Source organism: Xiphophorus hellerii, chromosome 12 (assembly GCF_003331165.1).
Source record: "Xiphophorus hellerii strain 12219 chromosome 12, Xiphophorus_hellerii-4.1, whole genome shotgun sequence".
Taxonomy (NCBI): Eukaryota; Metazoa; Chordata; class Actinopteri; order Cyprinodontiformes; family Poeciliidae; genus Xiphophorus; species Xiphophorus hellerii.
In genome coordinates, this window is record NC_045683.1 from 2996220 (window position 1) to 3018419 (window position 22200).

At 37.1% G+C, this 22200-nt stretch overlaps 1 protein-coding gene across 1 annotated transcript in view; it reads left to right on the top strand.

The window, feature by feature from the left end:
• Positions 1 to 22200, top strand: part of LOC116729372 (protein unc-13 homolog B-like) — a 141376-nt gene that overhangs the window by 21929 nt on the left and 97247 nt on the right. The window contains exons 3-9 of the mRNA XM_032577858.1: positions 2395 to 2494; positions 10036 to 10153; positions 11359 to 11482; positions 13740 to 13813; positions 14660 to 14717; positions 15078 to 15113; positions 15431 to 15644. Of these exons, the coding sequence (XP_032433749.1) occupies positions 2395 to 2494; positions 10036 to 10153; positions 11359 to 11482; positions 13740 to 13813; positions 14660 to 14717; positions 15078 to 15113; positions 15431 to 15644 (724 nt within the window). The remainder of the gene's footprint in view (positions 1 to 2394; positions 2495 to 10035; positions 10154 to 11358; positions 11483 to 13739; positions 13814 to 14659; positions 14718 to 15077; positions 15114 to 15430; positions 15645 to 22200) is intronic.

A 22200-nucleotide genomic window follows, 5' to 3' on the forward strand; every position in this document is an offset into this window, starting at 1 on the left:
AAGGCCTAAGAAGATCACTAACATGCTGAAAAGGTTGGTGGTACTACCAGGGAGAGAACTAAAACGTGCAGGATGCCGGCCCTCGAGGACCGACTTTGGACACCCCTGTCTTAACTAATTAACTTAACTGAATAACTAATAACGGCCATTTTGACCTCATGTCAAAATGGTTGTAGTTTGGCCGCCATCCAACAGAGGGCGCCGCTGTTCATCCTGAAGTGGAGCCGTTACAGAACCAAAATGGCGGCGGCGCCACTTCAGACGGGGAAAGAAAACGGTCCAATTAGAGTCCGGTGTGGGATGATAAATACGCTTTAAGCGGTTCTGTTTAAACACGCGATAAACTGCTTAAGTTTTCACATTAATCGCGCTGAGTCAGCCGAGATGCTTCATGGCGGAGCAGTGTCAACATCTCAACAAAAAAATGACTGATTTGCTACGAAGGTGAGGATAAAGCGGTTGAGATAGCGCAGAGAAGTTAAAATTAATATTCATTCAAAATCAACCACAGATTGAACTTCTGCATGAAAATGTTTCTGTTCATGGGAAATATTTCACTTCTCATGAACATAAGAAAAGATTTTCCACCTTTTCTTCTATTCAACAACCTAAGAAGCTCCTATCTTATAAGTCTAACTTTTTAACGTGACGTGAGAAAACTAAACTTTTCTGTTTATTCAGTCAGTATTAAACACAAAATTCTATGTTTTTATTATTTATTTTCTTACTCCAGCATATTCTGAAAATGTAGCACTTCGTGTTATGGAAAGATGGATGGCCAAATTCATACAGCAGGGCCGCTTCTCAAATAATTGTTAGTTGATCGATGAGAATTAAGATGACTCAACTTTCATCAATCGATAACTTGTATCCTTAATAACAGCTGATGCGGTAGGAAGTTGCCAGTTCTTGCATTGATTTTTTTCCCATTCTGTATAAACCACCTGAAATCTTACCAAAACAACACAGAATAACAACATCTGAATCATCTATACTAGCAGATCCTTTAAGGATTCAGTTTTGCAATGATTTTTAGCCTGTTTCTGTTTCAGATCCTTTTATGTTGTTTTCTTCGTGCCTCAGCCTCTGTAGATTCACTCTCTGAAAGAAGCTGCCTCTGTAACAGCACTGCAGACATGCATTAACAGGCAGCTCTGGGAGAAACAAATGCATTTGATGTTGGAGGGAAAGTTGAGGCACAATCATGCTCTGCTTTTTCTTCAGACCATTTTTTTCTTCAACAGCAGTTGGTAATCAGAGGTTTGGCCGTTTGATTAATTTATTTTAAATATTTTTTTTAAAGTTCCAGCTTCTGCCCACAGTCCAAAAACATGACTGTCAGGTTAATTGATCTCTCCAAATTCTCCCTAGGTGTGAGTGTGTGTGTGTGTGTGTGGGGGTGTGTGCGTGTGCGTGTGTGTGTGTGTGGGTGTGCGGGGGTGGGTGTGTGTGTGTGTGTGTGCATGGTTGTTTGTCCTGTGTGTCTCTGTGTTGCCCTGTGACAGACTGGCGACCTGTCCAGGGTGACCCCGCCTCTCGCCCTGACCGTTAGCTGGAGATGGACCAGCACCCCTCCTGATCCCACTAAGGGACAAGGGTGTTAGAAAATGGATGGATGGATGGATATTTTTTTAAAGCATCAATACAAGCTTTCACTGTGAATATACTTGTTATTATGTGTTTAACCGATTCTTATGGAATCAGCAAAATGCACAGACAGCAAGGAATGGATGGATGGATAATCAGATGGATGGATGAACAAATTAAAGAATAAGTAGATTGGTGAATAGATAGATGAAAGGATGAACGAATGGATGGATAACTGGATGAATGGATGGATAAATTAAAGGATAAGTAGATTGATGGATGGGTGGATGGATAAGTAGATGGAAAGATGGATAAATTAATGGACTGATGGATGGTGGAGAGATGAATTAGTGGATGGATACACATGTAAACGTTTGGGTGGACAGATTTATAAATAGATGGATGAATGGATTTACAACATGGGAAAAATCTAAATATTTAATATATTTCCATCCTGTTTTCTTTTATTTTTATTCAGACGTGAAAAATACTTGAACCAGGAAACAGTAACAGCTAATATTGGAAATTAATTTGATCTGAAGAGTGTTTTACCCCTTTATTTTATTGTGTAACAAAATAAAATGTTTTACATCATTTCATCACATCAATAATACCCCAGCTGTAGTACATACAAGGAGAAACTCTCCTTCATTTTTATCTGGGATTTTCTGAATATTTCCTGGAATTAAAGATAACAAAAGTTTAAAATAACATTTAGCTTTTCGCGTAGCTTTTATGTCTGACCCCCAAACAGTATTTTAACAAATATTTGAGTTTCTAATTTTCCATTTTCTCTGTTTTTTCCAGACAAATTCAACGCCTACGTCACCTTAAAGGTCCAGAATGTGAAGAGTACAACCATCACAGTCCGTGGAGATCGGCCGTGCTGGGAGCAGGACTTCATGTTGTAAGTAAAATACTTTATATTTACTAAAGTATTGAAACCCCTTGAACCTTTCCGCTCTTTGTCACATTATAACCGCAAACATCTGTGGTTTTCAATTGGATTTCATGTGACAGACCAACATGAAGGAGTGCAGAAATGGGAAACAGAAGACTTTTGTATTCAGCCATGAAAGAAAAACAGAGTTAAAATATAAAAGCCCATGAAATGCATAAAGTAGTTTTACAAGATCAAAGTGTCACAAAATAAAACAGTTATCAAATGAATAAACAATGAAATGAGTAAATATTGAAAAAAATAAATAAATCTTGCAATATATTTTTTTTATAAATCTTGAAATAAATCAATCAATCTTGAAAAAGATTTAAAAAATATATATTTTAAAATATTTTCTTTTGTTTTGTTTCATGGGGACATTTATTTCATGCAGTAAAATACATGTTTATTCTGCTTTTATTATTTCCATTGCTAATAAAAATGGAGTTAAAAAGATAAACGTCCATGGAATGCATAAAGTAGCATAACAAAATTAGTGTCACAAAATAAAACAAAGTTATTAGATGAATAAAAAAATAAATAAATAAATCTTGAAATAAAAGATTCTTGAAATAAATAAAATTATTTTTGTTTTATTTTATGGGGACATTTATTTCATATGATATATTTACAGACAAAGGTGTTTTTATCTTGAATTCAAAGTGTAAATATATTTTGTATAGTTTTGGTTTGAATATGTGGGTTTTTTTTCCATCAGGTTAGTCTGTGTTCTCCAATTAATGAATAATCGATTATTAAATTATTTGACGATTATTTAAAAAGAAACCAATTAATCCAATTAGTCATTTCTGCCCTATTTAAAACCTAAATTCATTTATTTTAGTTTGGATCGTCACTTTGCTTTATTTTTCTGGCGTTTTTTTGCAAAGTGTTGTCACTAACGGTGTAGCGGTGGTAACGGCGTGTTCGCTGCCAAACCCCTGGGATGTATTAAGACAAATGCAGAGAGAAATTGGTGCCTCAGATGCTGTGGCAGCCTGCAGATGAATGCAGGCCAGGTAGCCATTGCAAGCTGACTTGTTATCTGGTCTTAATGGGCCTCTGTGGCATTGAAAGTGGTGCACAGCAGCGGCCTGTGGGACTCCGGTCTGGCCGGCTGACACGGCCTTCTAAATGGGAATTTGGGCAGAAGGAGGTTGGATGGATGGAAAGTGAAATTACCTGCCAGATAAGTGGATGAGCCGGTTAGAAATCTAATGAATTGTCAAGCCCATCCTGATTCCAGAGGGAATAGAAATAAAGATGCACCTGATTTAGAAATCTGCTGGGTTGTTTTTACGCTTCCTGTTCTGTTGTAAGTGGTGGTGTTTGAATCAATGTGTGAGGAGAAAATCAGCAATTTATGTGTGGAAGTATTGTCTGATGGGCAAAACATCCTCGTTGGGTGGTTTGAATGGCATCCCATAATTTGTTTTTTTAACTCGTCCTGCATCTTTTTGGCACATTTGGCAGCTGTGCAGAGAAACACTGATGGCAAAATGAAGTTTTGTGGTCTCTCGACGAGCAAAATGGCACATCTGAAGAGTAGAAAAATCCAGTTTTAATTTGGAAAATCTCATGATAAGTACCGGTAATGATTGTGCCACAGATACTAGCAGACCGGCTGCTAATTTTTCTCCAAGCCCGTTGTGCCAACAGGACTACAATATGACACAGAGAGCGGTTCGTCTGCTCTTCTGCTCACAGATTTTCTTATTTCAGTGTTTAGAGTACGGAAGACGATTAGGGCCACTGGGGGAAAAAAAAAAAAAATTCTTTAATCATACAATTCTGACTTTTTTCTCAGAATTATGACATTAATTGACTGAGATCAAAAGTCGGAATTCTACGATGAAAGTCCAAATTCTGAGAAAAAAGTTGGAATTATATAAGAATTATGCAAAAACAATTTTTTCTGATAAAAGTCAGGATTCTACTATTAAAGTCAAAATTGTGCAAAAATGGTCACAATTCTACAATTAGTCAGAATTCTAAGAAAATAGAATTCTATGAAAAAAGTCAGAATTCTTGTTTTTTCTTATGTTTTAATATTATTTTAAAAAGTAAACGATTGATAACACTTATTTTAAAGGGATACTGTGGGAAAGCACCAGTGATTTTCTTTGAAAAATATCAAACCTTATAGGTTTTTTCACTGGATAAATAAACATACTAAAATTAAAGGTTTGTCAAAAAAAAAATTCCTGAAGAGATTATACTGCTGCAATCAAAGTATCTTAAACATTTTACACATGTGAAGCATGGATGCCCATAATAACGGAGGACGCTGTGTATCCAGTGCAGACCAAAACAATTCAGACTTTATTAGATAATTAATTGCACTATATGCTGAAATAATGGAAGATGCACCACTTAATAACTCAAGTCATGATAAAATGTAATTTAACCCCAAAAATGTTTAGTGACTTTTTATGTGAGGAACTTTTCTGAACTGCTTTGTCAACAAAGATTATTTTCTTATCATCAGTTATTTAAAATTAGGAATATAAAATTATGTTAACATTGAACATGGTTAGCATCTTGTTGTGGGCTACATTGACATTAACAAATGTGTATTGCAAAAAAAAAAAGGGTTAGTGCTGATGTTCATGAGTAATTCTTTAAATCATACTAAAAACAACTAATTTTAAGTTTCAGGTTTATAACTGACTTAAAGGAATTAGATTAAATTCAATGACGCTGCAGACTGAATTAGATCTTCCTCCACCGAGCCGCATCATGACGACCAAATCATTTCTCAATCTAGCTGCTGCCTGCAGTGTAGTGCAGTATGTCAGGCAGCAGTTCATTCATTTTAAAGCTGTTATCAGTTCTGTGTTTTTATTTCTGCAGCAAACTGCTTCAGTGGTTCTCCTGGCAGCAGGAAGTGATGCTAAACAGCTTTAAAAATAACCTGATGAATGTACACAGCTACAGATTCCAGTTAAATAGATTTTTCTATGCAGATCATTTAGATGACATGCTAGGCTAATGTTAGCATTTTTACTTTGCATTGATATGACTGATTGATTGGTTATCAATGAGTCAAAATCTTACAAAGTATTTTTGGTCTAGTTTTGGTTCAAATATTTTTGTACACATGATATAAAACAAACTAACTTACAGGTAACTTTTCAGCAAGATATATAATAAGTAAATAATTCCTTAATATTGGTGGAAAAGTTCTAGTTCTATTGACATATTTTTTCACTTATAAAACGGGAAAAATGTCTGGTTATAAGTGAAATAATGGTACTTGTACCTTTTATCAATATTAAGGAATTATTGGCTCTAGTTAACAAGCTCTCATGTCTTGCTGAAAAGTTACTTATAAGCTAATTTTGTCTCATTTCAAGCATGCTAAGAAATTTGCACTGCAAATAGACCAAAAGTACTTAGTAAGATTTTGTGTCTAAGATCACAGATGTATGCGTTTTATTTTAATTGAACAACAACTTAGGATATATTCAGATGTTTGGGGAGAAGCTCTTCTGATTATTGATCGGTTTGTCTGTTGTTTCGGGTCATCGCCTACTCTTTCCTTCAATTAAGGTCTGCTCAAGTATCAACAAATTGTGACCTTTTTCCTTCTGCCTGCATCAGCCTGTATTAAGTGTTTGAGGAGTGACTTTATCAAATTACAACAACAGGAGAGATTAACGTCTGTCTGTTGGAAACCTTTTCCTCCTCCTCCTGTCCTTCATTCTGCTTCTCTCTGATTTTGATCTGCAAGGTTTCTTTCATCTGGATGTTTAAATAAGACGAAATAGTTGGGTGCTATGTAATGTATTTTATGAATCCAATTCATGGTGTATCGTCATGTTGTTTGCATTCAAGTTTTTAATATATTTTAATTGGAATTTATTGAATAGAAGATGGGGAAAATGCAGCTGACTTTACTAGAAGTGGTCATTTGAACGGATAACCATGATGTATTAGTTCTATAAAAAGAAAGGATTAAAATTATGCCAAAAAAAAAAACTGATTGTCTGATTTTAAGATTGTCAGACGTTTTCTTGAAAAAACTTTGAAATTTCTGAGTTGAACATTTGCTAACAGAAATTTTGAGAATAAATTCAGAACTTAATTTTTTTTTATAAGTTTCAGTTTGAAATGTCAAAAATGTCCAACTTTACATTTCCATTTATTGAACATTTCTGAGATTAATCTAAAAATTTCTGAGTTTTTGGCAGAAATCTATGAGACCAGGCCTGTCACAATAACAAATTTTGCTGGACGATATGTTGTCAATATATCGACTGGGACAATAAGTGATTATATTGTGTCATTGAGACCGTTTTCAATTAACATATTGATAATAACACAAGTTTGCTCTCTCAACAACCAAAAAACATTCACTTTGTAAAGAACAGCAAACACTGAAAGTATTAAATAAAACAGAAACAACTGCATGCAAACAAAACCATAAATAAAATGAAATGATCGATCTCATTTTAACTGTTAAACATTTTCCAGGAAATGGGTAAAACAGGCTATTTTATTGATAAATTTACATGTGGGCATTAAAAACCCATCTCAAACATAAATCTAACTCCACTCTGTCAACTTAAAGAGGACTATTGACTTCAGCTTTAGTTTGTGTGAGTGCACAACCGCTTTCTTAAAACCACTTTCATTTGGGAGGAATGAAAATCATTTTGTTGTAGATATTATTGATTTAATTAAGAATATCGATGGGGTCAGTTAACATGGTGACGCAGGGTTGGGTATTGTGAGTATGGACTCTAAGGTTTAAACAGACATAAGTGCTGAAATATTGATGTTCATGTCAAAATCAAACCAACTCAACAAGACTGATAACATAAAAAAGAACATTGCCATTTTCTCGTTCCTGATCCTGAAACCGTGTGTGTTTGTGCAAAGCTTTCCCAGCATGTTTGAATCTGTATTTCACCGCCGACTTCACAGATCTCCCGTCTGTCGGCTCTCAGTCTCAGCTCAAAAACACACAGCGTCCTTCTGGATGTTTAAAAATGCACTGATTCTGACTGTTTTCACCAGAGACGCAACTCAGGCACGTCATTCATAGACACCAGACATATTTTTAATCATAAAACTGCATAATCCCATAGATTAAACTGAGCCACCAATAAAAACTGTATTCTTTCTTTCCATTTCCCTCCCTTTAACCCATCAGACGCAGACTGTCATCTTATGTAATATAAGATTAAAGTAGCTCACCTTGGCCAAAATGTCATTTTTAACTGCTAATAAATCATATTTTTGACTAATTTAAGATTCAGATTTAACTGAGAAATTGTAAAATTAAAGGTACAACATGTCCCTTTTATATAGTGATGGTTTTTTAAATAATTATTAAAACTATGATGAAACTTTAAACTGCTGCTGCGCAAGTTACTCGACATACATAATATGCCATTACCAGTATATTACTTGAAAATGGTCTCAAAAAACATTATTTTTCATTGCAATAATTATTGGAACAATTTATCGCCATCCAAAATTCAATATCATTCTTAGTTTTTTTTCTAAAAAAATTCTGAGATTAATCAGCAAAATTCTTATTGTGACTTAAGCCCTGTTTAGTCCGCTTTAATCAAACTCCAGTTTGTTTGTTTATGGATATGTGAATGCGTAATCAAACGCTGATGTGAACCAAAAAAGCAAACTCTGGTCCGTCTACAAACCTCTGTCTCGGTTCAGTTGTTGTGAACTGTGGTCAGATTTGGATGAATATGTGAACACCAAGCGGACCGGAGACCGCTCCAAAAGCAGGAAGTGAACCATAACCCAAGGCATTCTGGGTAAATACAACCAAGTCTAGCGCTTGTGGCAGAAATGGCTCGTGGTATTTTTCCCTAAGACAAGAGAAATCCTACAAAACCTAAAATCTGACGCTACTCCATTTTTGCTAACATTTTATGAAAAAAGAAGTTATGGTCTGTTTTCTTTAGAGGTGTCCAGGTCGTTTCAAGTTTTTGAATTAGTTTGACTGAATATGAAATCGAACCGCAGCAGCTGAAAAGGTAAAAAAATATTGCAACTTTGGTCTCCAAATGAACCGAGTCATCAGATAATTTATGACTTTTGTCCCCCATAAGGCCAGAAAATATCCTTAATTGGCAACTTAAACAAGTATATGCACAACTTAGCTTCTCCCACCCACTGTCTCTCCATCATCTGAGCTGCTGAGAGTCATCGGAGATGATTGACAGGCAAACTGAGGCGACATGAATGTGAATGAGGATATGAATATGAATATGCAGATGAGCAGGGGACACAGTTGGCTTCTGTTTCTCTTTAGAGAAAATGACAGTTGTCATTTTGGCACTTATTGTTTCGGCACAAAAACTGGTGAACCTCGTGACCTTAAGGGGGAAGAAGATTGGTGCCGGACTGAAAAATAAAAATAAATCCCATCTTAGACCAGATGTATCCTTTCTTTTGATTGGTTGTGATTTTAACATGAGCTTAACTATTGAAAACAGTCCTTTCATGTGTTTATATATAAAATTCATATATGAAGGAGAATTAACTTGCAGGTTAAAAGCAGTTTGTCCTGTTTTGTGTTATGTTAGGTACGGTTACTGACAGGGCAAAAAGCTCTGCAAACATATTAATGATGCAAACTCCAAAACACAAACACAATAAATAAGTGCTACAGAAAAACGATGCAAATAACAAAAATGTTAAGTATGAAATGCTAATACCAAAAAACAAAAGTCCTCCAGACCACTAGGGGGAGTCGACTAGCAAATCTGTGAGATCAGACCCTTAATAAGGACAGGATGTCCAAAAGGAAGTTGGAGGAAGACGGAATTTATGTTTTATACTTAATTTTTTTTTTTTTTTTTTACACATTTTAGAACAACAGCATATGTATGTAGTTGATATTACCTGCTCCATACTCCCCCTAGTGTTCTGGAGGACTTTTGTTTTGTGCAGAGAGTTTGCAGTTACGGTCGTTTTTGCAACATTTTCCCTTTGCTCTTTTTTTATTTGGAGCATTTTTCTTGTTTTCAGTGTTTTACTGATTCTTTTATTTTTTTCTTTTTGTGTGTTTTGGGGTTCCTGTTTATTCATGTGTTTGCAGCAGGTTTTGACGTTTGTGGCACGTTAACGCCTGTCGACCATTAAAGTTATTGAGGTGTTCATGCAAACGAGCAGCTTAATAAATATTTTTACTCCTTGATTATTTTAAGAAGAGCAAAACATATATTTGATGACATATTCCTCAGCACTTTGCCTTAGGGGCCTTTAAAAGCATCTGATCTGGTGAAGTTGGAATATAATGGTGAAACAGTTCGGCAACATAAAACGGAGCTAAATTATTAATGCAATTCAAAACAAATCTAAAATGACTTAATACAATGCACAAGTACTACTGGTAGGTTGCTTATACCGTGTTTGTAGTGATAAAAGGGTCAGCTTGACTCCTTTAAATGAGTTTATTGTTGTTGTGACCATGTGTAAAGAGTGTTTGCTGTATTTTATTGATGTTGTTTTGTGTTTGCTCATTTCCACAGCGAGATCAGCAATCTGGACTCGGGTCTGGTGGTGGAGCTGTGGAACAAAGGTTTGATCTGGGACACTATGATCGGTACAGCACTGATACCGCTGGACACCATCCATCAGTCTGATGAGGTAGCGATTTATTCAGTCAGATATTAACCGATTATTCTGACAACTAATCGATTAATCGAATAACCAAAATGACACATTCTCCCATTTTTTCATTCAAATAAATTAGATTTTATTTACACAACATTCCTTTAGTGATTGCCTGATCATTTTTAATGAAGAATGCATCTTGAAGTAAATATTTCTTACATAAACATGTTAAATTTCAGCCCTTTCTGCTTGATTTAACATTTGTGCAGTGTAGGGCTGATCTGTTGATTAGTTTTTGGATTAACTGATTAATAATTGGGTAAAAAAGGTAATTAAAAGGAGATTTTTAAAATATATATTTTTGAAATTAAAACTTCCAATTGAGGTAAATTGGGTAAAACATATCTACCAAAAATGAATGTTTGTTTTTTTATCTTAAAAAAAATTGTTTTTCGTAAAAAACCACCTTATTTTACATATGTAAAAATATATACATATATAATTATGATATATAATTAAAAACCAATTAATCTGATTAATCATTTCAGTTCTACTTTCATCATTTTACTGTACAGAGAAATCTCTGAAAGTAAAAATGTTTTTTTGCACCAGTTTTTTCTTATCATTAGAATTTTTTATTGATTTTTGAAAATCTGGCCTCAGTTTGATGATTATTTTAGGTATTTGTTACCTTTTGGTCAGAGTCGTGTGCAATTTAACAGTGGAGATTATTCTTTGCACTATTACAAACTAGACTTTCCAGTTACGCATATTAAAGCCTTTTAATTTGATCAAACCATTAAGTAAAATGTCATAATATTCTCCTTCTCAATAAACAAATATATAGCATTTTAGGTCTATGGTCAACAATAAAATTCAAACATCGCTTTTAACTGTTATTTCCAGTTGAGACCTTAAACTAAAAATACATAGAAAACTGACATTTCTGACAGAGTCTAGTATTTGTTACTTTTAGAGAAGGTTTCAGAAGAAAACATAAATAAATTCAGTAAATTACAGGGAGGAATGAGTCTTTCACTGACTTGTTTGGAACCACATTAACATCACTGATGATCAGCAGGAAGAAAGAGAGAGACCCATTACAAGGATCAATAACTGTATTGATGCACAGATGGGAACCTGATTGCTGCTTTAAGGCGTACCTAAAGAAATGCAAATGAGTATTTTCATGTCTTGCTAGTTTCCATCAGTTTTTCTGAGTGTTTCCTGTTCTCCAGGAGGGACCAGGAAGTTGGACGGCTTTGGACTCGGAGGTGTTGATGAAGGAGGATCAGATCTGCGGCACCATCAACCCAACGCCGCACCAAGTGCTGCTGGACACTCGCTTTGAGCTTCCCTTTGGTGCATATCACATCGGGCTGAAACGATTAATCACGATTAATTATGACTAATCGTGATTAAACGATTATTCAAATAATCATCAACTAACTTAGTAATCAATTAATCGTTAATTACAGTATAAACACTCAATAAAAAGCCAAAAAGAACACTCAGAGCAGTAATTAAGCCAAAACTGTAAAAAAATAAATGTGCATTTTGTCTGTGAGTACATTTACAGACAAAACTCCTAAAGTCGCATAATTTTAGGTTCAAATTCTGTAAAAAAAAATCTCCAAAAAGACTCCAATTATTAATCGTTTAATCCAAAAAGTAATCAGCAGATCAATTTTTCACTGTCCATCCATCCATCCATCCATCCATCCATCCATCCATCCATCTATCTATCTATCTTCCACTTTATCCGGGGTCGGGTCGCGGGGGTAGCAGCCTAAGAAGAAAGAGGTTTTATTGAGGTTGTATTGATGTTAAATCAAGCAAAAACACCTGAGATATTCACATATCGATGTTGGAAATATTATTTGTTTTAGTTACAGATGCATAAAATTATCAAGCTTTCATCAGAGGAATGCTGTCAATAGGTTATAAAATGTTTTCTTGTTTAAAAATGGAAATTGTTTATTTTTACCTTTTAAAATAGTTCTAATATTTTATAAAATAAGCTTAAATAAAACATTTTTTGTCCAATTATGCGATTATCCATCAGAATAAACTATAGAATAATCAATTACTAAAATAGTTGCAGCCCTAGTAGCTTTACAGACAGAAAGCGGTACTCCTCTTGCCTGCTTATTGAACTGATGCTTTTATTTAAAACTTTTTAGAAAACATAAGTGTTAAAAATACAATGAAATACTGCCGATGGATCACAATAGTCCTTAAAAAGTCCTGATAAAATCACTGAAACCATCCCAGTGATCTCCTTAAAAGAAAAACTGTGACTTGTCAATAGAAAACGGAAATATTGTTTAGATATTTGGCACATTAGTGGTGCCAGAAAACATTTTAAAAAGTTAAGTTATGTTTTTAAAAAAAATTCAAACTGGTAATAAAGAAGATTGTGGAGCAACTGTTCTGCTTGATTTGTCCAATTCTTTTTCATTCATTAGAGAGAAATTGAGTTCAAATTCAGTGATGTAAAACTTAAGAGAACAGGATTTTTGCAAAAATGAAGTAATGAAATCACCAGGATTGTACAGCAAACCACTAAACTGATAAATTAAAGATTTACTGTCTTTACTTTATCATAATTACTAAACTAAAGTAACTATAAATCCTTCATTTCTTCTATTTTACTTCATTTAGCTGCTCACTGCTCACAGCTGCCTGCTCTGTTTTATTCACTTTCACCTCCTGTTAAACGGTGGAACATGTGGAACCACCATTAGGCTGCATTAAGTTTTTATGATGGGTTACACTTTGTTAATCTTTCACAACCTTCTCATTTATATTTCCTTCTTTTTCCCCCCCAGCTATCCAAATTAAACCCTCCCTGCTCTGGGATCTGTTCCTGTTTTATTTTTCTTCTTTTACATGTTGAAACCAAATATTTACATACATTGAATATAATTTTTTTTTTTCTCTGTCTGAAGTTAAATTTGACCAAATGCCTCTTGTTTTAGCTTGGTTAGATTTCCCAGATAGATACAGGACACCGTGTCGTTAAGCCATTTTCTGAAACAGGTAGAGGATTTCCGTTCGCTCAGAGTAAAGCCGTTTTGAGACCATTAAACCAAACACAAGAGCCTGCAGTAGAAACATGGAAAGAGTAAAAGAAAATGTATTTATCGGTTCATCTTTAGTTCGTGTAAAGATGTGTTACATCTTGTTCGTGTTGATGTTGGAGACTACAGCCGGACATTATAAATTCTCCTGTTTTCTCTTTTTTTTAAACCTGCATTGGCTTTAGGGAAACTCTGAGCTGCTGCTGGTTAATTTGATTCTGAGGCCTGGAAAGAAAATTTCCCATTTACTAGCCATCAAAAATGCATGACTTTAAGGTTTGAACACATTGAGCTGCTTGGTTGAGAGAGTCCAGAGGACGGAGGAGAGAGAGCAGAGATCAGGGTGGAGCTCCAGCCCCCATGTCCTTCATTTCTTTCTCCACTTGGGCTGACTTAACTTCTGATTTTTCCAGGATTATCTGCATTATTTTCTCATTTTGTTTCTCCACTCATCACTTGACATATCCCTCTTCCCCATGCCTGCCTGCGGGCCTTTCTTCTTAACTTTGTTGCTTTCCTCCATCTCCTCGGACCAGATATCCCAGAAGACGAGGCGGAGTACTGGACCAGTAAGCTGGAGCGGATCAACACCATGCAGATCCACGACGAGGTTGGTTCAATAACTGTTCACTGCTAGTAATCTGGAAAAAAGGCCAAAACCAGTTTCTGTACCTTATTTTTTTTATTTGAAGTTTTGTATGCATGCATTAAAGAGTAAATCTGCATGTTTCAAAGGTTGAACATGAAGCATAATGCATCTTTTATCAAGCTATATTATATGTAAACATTTGAACTATCAGGTGAAGTTTTAACAGAATTTAAAATGTAACCTTTTCAATCATTTATTTTTTTTATTATTATGTTCTGTGAAGAGCTTTTCACATAAAGAAATTTAAACTGTGGAGGAAATAAAACTTTTTTCTTCTAAAATGCCAAAGTTTAAAGTTTTATCTAAACTCAGTTCAAAGGGTCTTAAAATAAAATAAAATCCCAGCTACAACATGAACACAGTTTTAATGCAATCCCTGTTTCACATTGTAATGTACACACAGTCTTTAGGTGAAACTAAAAAGTTTTTCCTTGTTGTCTGATTTCTTTTTTTTTGTTAATCTTTCATTCATATGGACATTTTTTTTACCATAAAGCATCCTTGTCTGATTTTGTCTGCTGCATTTATACTTTTTAAATATTATTTATGTCTTTGTCTTGAAGAAATACAAACTAATTTTCATCAAATTAAAAGAAGATCTTTTTTTTTTTTAAATCTATCCCATTTTGTTTGCTTTTATAAATAAAATCAAACTCATTCTTCTGTTGAAGTTAGTTTGGCTCTCTGCTGCCACCTTGTGTCAAATAAAGGTTGTAACTACATCGAACAAATGCAGGAATCACTTTAAAATAATTTTATTCTTTATTTTTTCACCTTTCCTGTTGTCTTTTCTTCTTCTTTTCCCAGTACCCTTTACCAGGAGAGGTCCAGAGAAGAAGAATGGCGTCGATGCCGTCACAGTGCTGTAAGTCCACAAACAAAATCATTATTTTGTGCATGCAGTTAGAAATAAGTCTTTGTTTTTTATTATGTTTTAGAAGTTAACTGATGAATTCAAACATATAAATGAGTATCTGTCTTTATTTTAAAACAAAAAAATTGATTAATGACCGATGGATTGGCGCTAATTTGGCAGGATAATCATATAAAAAAATTATAGGAATTTAATTTCCCTCTTTCTTGACAGGAAAGCAGATATCTCATCACTTTGACACATATTTCATCCAGTCGAACACATTTGGTTTACTTCCATGCACAACAGAGTTAATTTTTCAGTAATTTCAGTTTACATTTCTTCTTTGAAAACTCTCCTTCATTCCAACAGGCAGTTGGAGTTATTTTGGATGGAGTGATCAGCAAAGTATGTAAAGAGGTTGTTTGCTGTTTTTTACCACCTGTGATTCATTTTTCTCTCCATATTTGCATGTTGCAGAATGGTTTGTTGTCTTGCTACAAAAAAAATCTTGTGTGGAGTCACATTGTTTGGTCTGTCACAGCAGCGTTCGTTTTGTGTTGTCTGCCTGCTACCACAAGAGGGAGCCATTTGTTCAAATACTTTTGTTGCCTGAATGCCTTGTTTCCATCCTTAAAACACATTACATGTCATAGTGAGATTGCAAATTGAAAGAAATGGAGTGGAAATGCTTCTTTAAAGTATTTGCTTTGTTTCCACTCCAGCGTATGACGACCATGACAGCGCCGTGGACGACCGAGACAGCGACTACCCCAGTGAAACTGGGAACCGGCCACCGCGGTTCCACAACACTTCCCAGACAAATTCATCCGTCCATCAGTATCCCATAGGCCGTAGAGTCCAGCATCAGAGCCTGTGTAGGGAGTCTGACTCTGTTCACAGTTACGATCTAGACAATAGAGAAACGAGGGCAAACAGGTAAACACAGACATGTCTTTCTACCTATGCAGCAGCATTACATTCTGGCAAAAAATGTCATTCATTTGTGTATGTCTGTGTATATAAAGACACACAAAGACTTGGTTAAAAGTTTTGGCAGTGACACAAGTGTGGAGATTATTTTGTTTTTACACTATTCCCCGATCTATCATAGATGAGTGTCAAAAGTGAGATTAGTTTTGTTTGAAAATTTATATTTTTTTGACTGAAGTTTAAGTAAGTCTTCAGATGAGAAGCAACCCCAGACATGGACTATATTGGGATGTTTTTCTCTAATTCGATGGATTAAGAAAATATTTGCGCACCAATAAGTCAGCTGATCTTCCAAAATTTTTCCTAATTTTGGGAGATCAACAATTGGCTGATACTTAAATGTGAAACTTATCTTTTGTATTTATCCACCTCTGCAAAGATCTGAAAATCTGCCAATAGGTTGCACTGTTTGACATTTAGATAATAAATTCACTTAATGGAAACACCAATTTTGAAAAAACATTTTTGATGAAAATCTTTGGCACTAGAAGGATGTGTTTTTCTTTTGGCTGTGTTGAAATTGGTTTATTTTGCAAAACTGCAATGGAAACACTTTTTTTTGTTAATAGTTGATTGATAATGTTTTGCAGACATATAGCAAGCATGACTTTTAAAAAAAAGCCTTTTTCTTTTTCAAAATGATTGGACATGCAGATAATTACATAATAATTTCAAACCAATGTGAGAAAATGAAGCCAGAAAGTTCCCAAAGACATTTGTGTCACTTTTGGTATGGCTTTAGTTATTTACAGTAATATTACCCTAACATTTTGTTGACAGTTTTAGTCAACCAGTTGCTTTTCTAAATATTTGAAAGAAAAAACAACAAAAAACTAGCTTTCTTTTGCATAACTGCAGATGATGTTTTTAAGCTAAATGAACTTATTATGCCTTTTATTGTTGCTTTATACATTTACTTTTATTCATCTGTATGTACATTGCCTCTCTCTTTTTTTTAGATCATGTTTAATGATTCTCTTTGTTGTTCCTCTTTGATTTCCTCCCTTTATTTTTCTTTCTTTGCATCACATTCCACCTCTTCCTGCATGATATACTTTTGTTTATCCAATCTAGACGATCAAACAGCAAAAGAGGCGTTAGAATAATTCCTGTAGACTCAGGTATGGGTGTAGAGGATTGGGAGAGTAAATATAATGTGCCTAACTCGAGTGTACTGGATGATTATTTAGACACTGAGCAGAAACTTTGGGAGGATGAAGATAAAAGTATCATCTACCGAATCAGTGACAACTGTGAGTCCAAAGGCAGCAGATTTTATCAGACGGTAGAGTGTGATGGTCTATCCCCAGAGGACACGCTGGAGCCAAATGACAGGGCACCCAGACAGAGGCATGGCTTTGGCAGCGGGGAAGTGCGATTAGTTTACAAGGCAGCCGGCAGCTTTGAGGATGAATCATCTCCTCCTGAAATTGACATAATTCCCTCAGTTAAACAGCTGAGACAGCCGACAGACAGAGAAAGCCTCCTTTACAAGACCAGATTGTGGGCCAAAACCGCTTTAGAAGATACTCTGGAGAACTATGCTGTTTTTCGTGAGCAGGAGGCTGCTAGGGAAGAAGCTGATAGGGTCAGAAGACGTGTTGACTATAACTCGCTTGGCTCTGATGAGATGCAGTACTCATTTGGATCTGAGGAAGAACTGGAGGAGCTAACATTCACTGAGGGAGACGCTAATTTTGAATATGAAAGTTACGGCTACTCTGGCAAGTATATGGAACATTTTGAAGGACAAGATTTTTCAAGAAGAAGCAGAACAACTGATCAACAAGATCAGTTATCTCCTGTGGAGGACCCAGATGATGAATACATAGATCCAATGGGTGAACTGCGGAGCTTAGTCCACTCAGTGTCTGAATACTTGGCAATAAAAGAGGAGGAGGTCAACAGCTATGAATCAATGCCCAAGCCACCAAGAAGAAAACTACCTGCTCTGCCAACTGATGCAAAAATTTTACCACCTGAAGACAATGACAGCAATATGGCCAAACCTGTTCTTAAAGAGGAAAGTCCTGTTGAACAAGGCATAACTGGGGTGAAAAATGCAATGAGCTCATTGTTCAGCACAATCACAGGAGCAAAGTCTCCAACTGAGGCAGAAGCCTCTAGTATTTCTCCATCTCCCCAGCCACCACAAACTGATTCTGGTATTTCAAAATTGTTCTCATTTATCCCTAAATCTAATACCGAAACCCCTGAAACTGTGTGTGCATCTGCAACAGAACCACCTACCTCCCAAACACCACCCCAAACCGAATCAGGAATTTCCAAGCTGCTTGCATTTATTCCCAAAAGTGGTGGTACCACTCCACCAGTGGCCATAGTTCCACCTGCCTCCCAGGAGCCCACAACGGAGAAAAAGTTCTCTCTACAGTCACTTTTGCCTTTTCAATCCTCTGAACCCAGTAGACAAGCGGAGGCCAACCAGCCGCCTACCCAAGCTTCCACAGAGGCACAAAGTAGTTCAACAGCTGGTAATCAGTCTGCATCTGGGTTTGAATCCATGTTAGGAAGGCTAAGTCCTTTGAGGCTTTTTTCCAGTTCACCATCTCCCAAAGAGACATCACCACAACCACCGGAGCAAAGAAGTCCATCTGCTGCAAGCAAAGAATCCCAACAAGGGCAAGTAAGTAGAGCCACCAGTCCTAGTAGAGAAGGCTCACAAACAGAGCAGCAGTCATCAGGAGAGATAAGACCAGGCTCTGCAAGTGGATCAGTTGATCTCTTGCCAGATACAGGAAGCGGATCAATTGAGCTTTCCCAAGAAACAGCAACCGGGTCAGTAGAACTTCTTCCAGAGACTGAGTCCTCTGGTGAGCTACCTGACATTCAGCAAAGAGGAACATCTTCAGTGTCTGAAGCAAAACCTGAGGGAAGTTCAGAAGAAACTGGATTCTTCAGTCCTTTTAAGAAATCTCTCTCCACCCTCATGTCTGCGGTTCCTCCAGAAAACCTCTCGCATAGTGATACCAAGCCTGGAGCCGAGGAGTCATTTCTAGGCAGCAAACTGAAAATTCCATTTTTGTCAGAAAATGTTTCCACAACAACCACATCTAAAGCAGAAGGGGGTATGTTGTCAGGGATTCTTAAATTTGGAATAGGGGAAGATTCTAATGTCACTTCAAATACTTCAACCCCTGCTCCTTCAAGGTCTCCCTCTCCAAGTCGTGCTACACTGCTTGAAAGTGCTCCAAAACAAAACACAGGAACTGGCTGGTTTTCTAACCTTTTTAAGGTGACTCCACCTGAACCTGCCAAAGAACCAGAAGAAAACCAAATGACTCCTACGGTGACACTTACCAAACCTAATGATCAAATTGAACCTCATTCTGAACAAATATTTCCAGACACACCAAAAGGTATTGCTTCCAGTGCAGAGCAGTCCTCTGAGGGGCAAACTTTGCAGGAAATAGATGTTATTTCCCAAGACCAAGAACCACCCAAGGTAAAAGCAGGCACATCACAACCAGAGACCTCACAGCCTCAAGGATTTCTTTCTGGGTTGTTAAAATTAGGACCAACAGAATCTGTGTCATCCGATAAGAAAACCCATGAAGATGGACAGTCTCAACCGAGTGGTTTGTTTTCTGGTATATTTTCATCACCTTCCCAGCCTTCCTCTCAACCACAACAGAGTTCTGGCACGCAACAATCAGGAGTGTTTTCTGGATTCCTAAAGTTAGCCTCTGATACTGTTTCGGCTTCTACAAATCAGTCAACAACCCCAGGAGGTCAGTCTGGCCAGCCTCCATCTCAAGGTCAAGGACTCTTTTCTGGACTGTTGAAAAAAGCTACAGATACAGTAACTGGGACCCAGCCAGCCCAGTCAAGTCAAGATTCTCAGCCAAGTGACGCTAACCAAACAATGGTTAAGGATGGGCCAGAAAAACACTTGGCTCAAGGATCAGATTCACATACTGAGTCGACTGGACTTTTGTCAAGATTTAAATTAGGATCCACAGATAGTCTTGCTCCTGATAAAGATCAAACAGACCAACAAAGGCGACTAATGGCCTCAGATGAGCAATCAAAGCAACCACAACAAAGTAGCATGATTACAGAACATGCAGCTTCAAAACCAACAACAGCACCTCAATCAGGTGGATTACTTGGGGGCTTACTAAAACTCTCAGAATCTACACCCCAGCAACCATCTTCTGGTCAAGGGGGTTTGCTGTCTGGGCTATTTGGAATTGGTGCACAAGAATCTCCTGTAAACCCACCTCAACCTTCACAAAACCAACCACAGACTATAAAACCTGAGAACCAACCAAATCAGCAACTAGGCAGTAGACAAAACCTACAACAAAACCAAGTACCTCCACAGCAGCAGACGAGTGGTTCTGGAGGGATGTTTAGTGGATTATTTAATAAAATTGCAGATGTGGGTGTGCCACAGACAACAGTGGGAAGTCAACCAACTCAACAACAAGCACAAAGACCAGGCCCCAAGACTAGTCAGCAACCACCTAATCAGCAGGGGGGATTTCTTTCTGGACTGTTCTCCTCGGGGTCTAATGCTCCCGCTCAGCAGCAGTCTCCTGTTAATCGACAACATCAGCAGCAACCCCAACAAGGCAACAGACAACCTTTGCGTAGACAAAACCAGGTACCTCCACAACCCCCTGCTTCTGCTCCAGAGCCACAACAGGGTGGGTTATTGTCAGGATTATTTAACAAATTAGCTTCCAGTGATAATGCATCACAACAGTCCAGTCAACAAGCTGGTACTCAGCAGGGCAGTATGCCTGGGCAGCCTTCCAGTGAACCGTCGTCTCAAACCAGTCAGCAGGGCGGATTTTTATCTGGTCTGTTTGGACCATCACAACCTCCACAAGTACAACAACAACCTAGTAAAATAGCAGGTCCTCAACAAACAACAACGCAGCAAGCTAATCAAGGTGGAGGCCTGCTTTCAGGTTTTCTCAAGCTTGCATCTGGTGACAATGTACAAGAACAACCATCAGCAAAACCTCCTCAGGCTAGAGAAGCAGCAGTTAAGGCAGGACAAAATCCACCCCAGTCTGAATCTGGGGGGTTATTCTCTGGTTTATTAACCAAAATTTCAGCCACTGTAGAACAGTCATCCTCATCTTCTGACCAGGTAGCACCTCAGTCAACTCAGCAGCAGCAACAACAACAGCAGCAACAACAGCCACGGTCAAGTCAGAGCAGACCACAGATTCAAAGAACGAAACCAGTGGAAGTTCAATCCTTCCAGGACGCATCCTCTGATAAGGAGACAAAAGCTCCAGCTCAAAAAGGATTTCTCTCCAGTCTGTTTAATGTCACGGAAGAGCCATCATCAAAGACGCAGGAGTCCTCTAAACCTGGGACAGAAGACCCCAAAAACAACTCTACTGGGACATCTTCTGGCTTGTTATCTAGCATTTTCAAAACAAATTCTAGTGACATCAGCACTTCTGCTCTTGGAAAGGAAAAGGAAAAAGCTTTCCTTGAAATATTACCACAGAATAAGGAGAAAATTCCCTCCAGTATAGAAACACTCCCAGCTGCTGCTAATTTAGCTACTCGTGGTGTTGATACCCAGGAACAGCTTCCACAGTCACAGGTTAGACAAGATGATACAATTTCCCCAGCACAGCGTTATCTTGAAGAAATCCAGCGTCTCCTGTATGGGACATCAGATGAATATGGTTACAAGGATCTGTTATACAACTTTACAGAACATGGAGTGATTCCTCCAGAGTTATATGAACATCAGTGTCTCATAGAAGCTCTGCTGTGGCAACAACTCAATGATTATGTCCAAACTGAAGCTCTGGCCACCAATGTTCCATTTCACAACCAGACATGCCACAGCTATATTCCTCCTACAGCTAAAGCTCCTCAACTAAACAACTGCATTACTTTAAATCCTAAAGAAATGAACATCAGTGACTTCAACATACCTGCTCATCCTTGGAGGGATACTTCCGCCCAGCTTTTTGAGAGCCGAAACCGCTTTTTTGAAACAGATGAAGATCTAGTGTTGTTTGACATGAGCTGCCGGAACAAGAAAGCTTGGAGCAGCTGTGACCACTTGAATGATCTTGATAGCAATAGTAAACCATGGATTGCAAGAGGTAGTGCAATAAATCTGTCGACTGAAAAATCAAAGACACGTCTAAATAGGTGTCAGTCGCTTACGCAATGCAGTGTTCAAGAATCTGGCAAAGTAGAGAACAAATGTGTTGTAGATAATTACTTAAAAAATGACAACTGTGATTTAAAATCAGCAACTGACTTTTTAAAGCGACTTTCAACAAGAAAAGGACCTGTCGACTTAAGACGCAATGCTCTTAATTTAAGCAAGTCAGCAGGCACTGGAGGTGATATGGATGATTATATGCTGTTTGAGGACTCTGAGTGGTACCAACAGTGGATGTCACTATTAGAACAAGGGCTGTGGTGGCCAGCTGAGGCAGGAGACTGTGGATATTATATTTATACAGATGAAAACTACATTTATTCTCTTTTAACT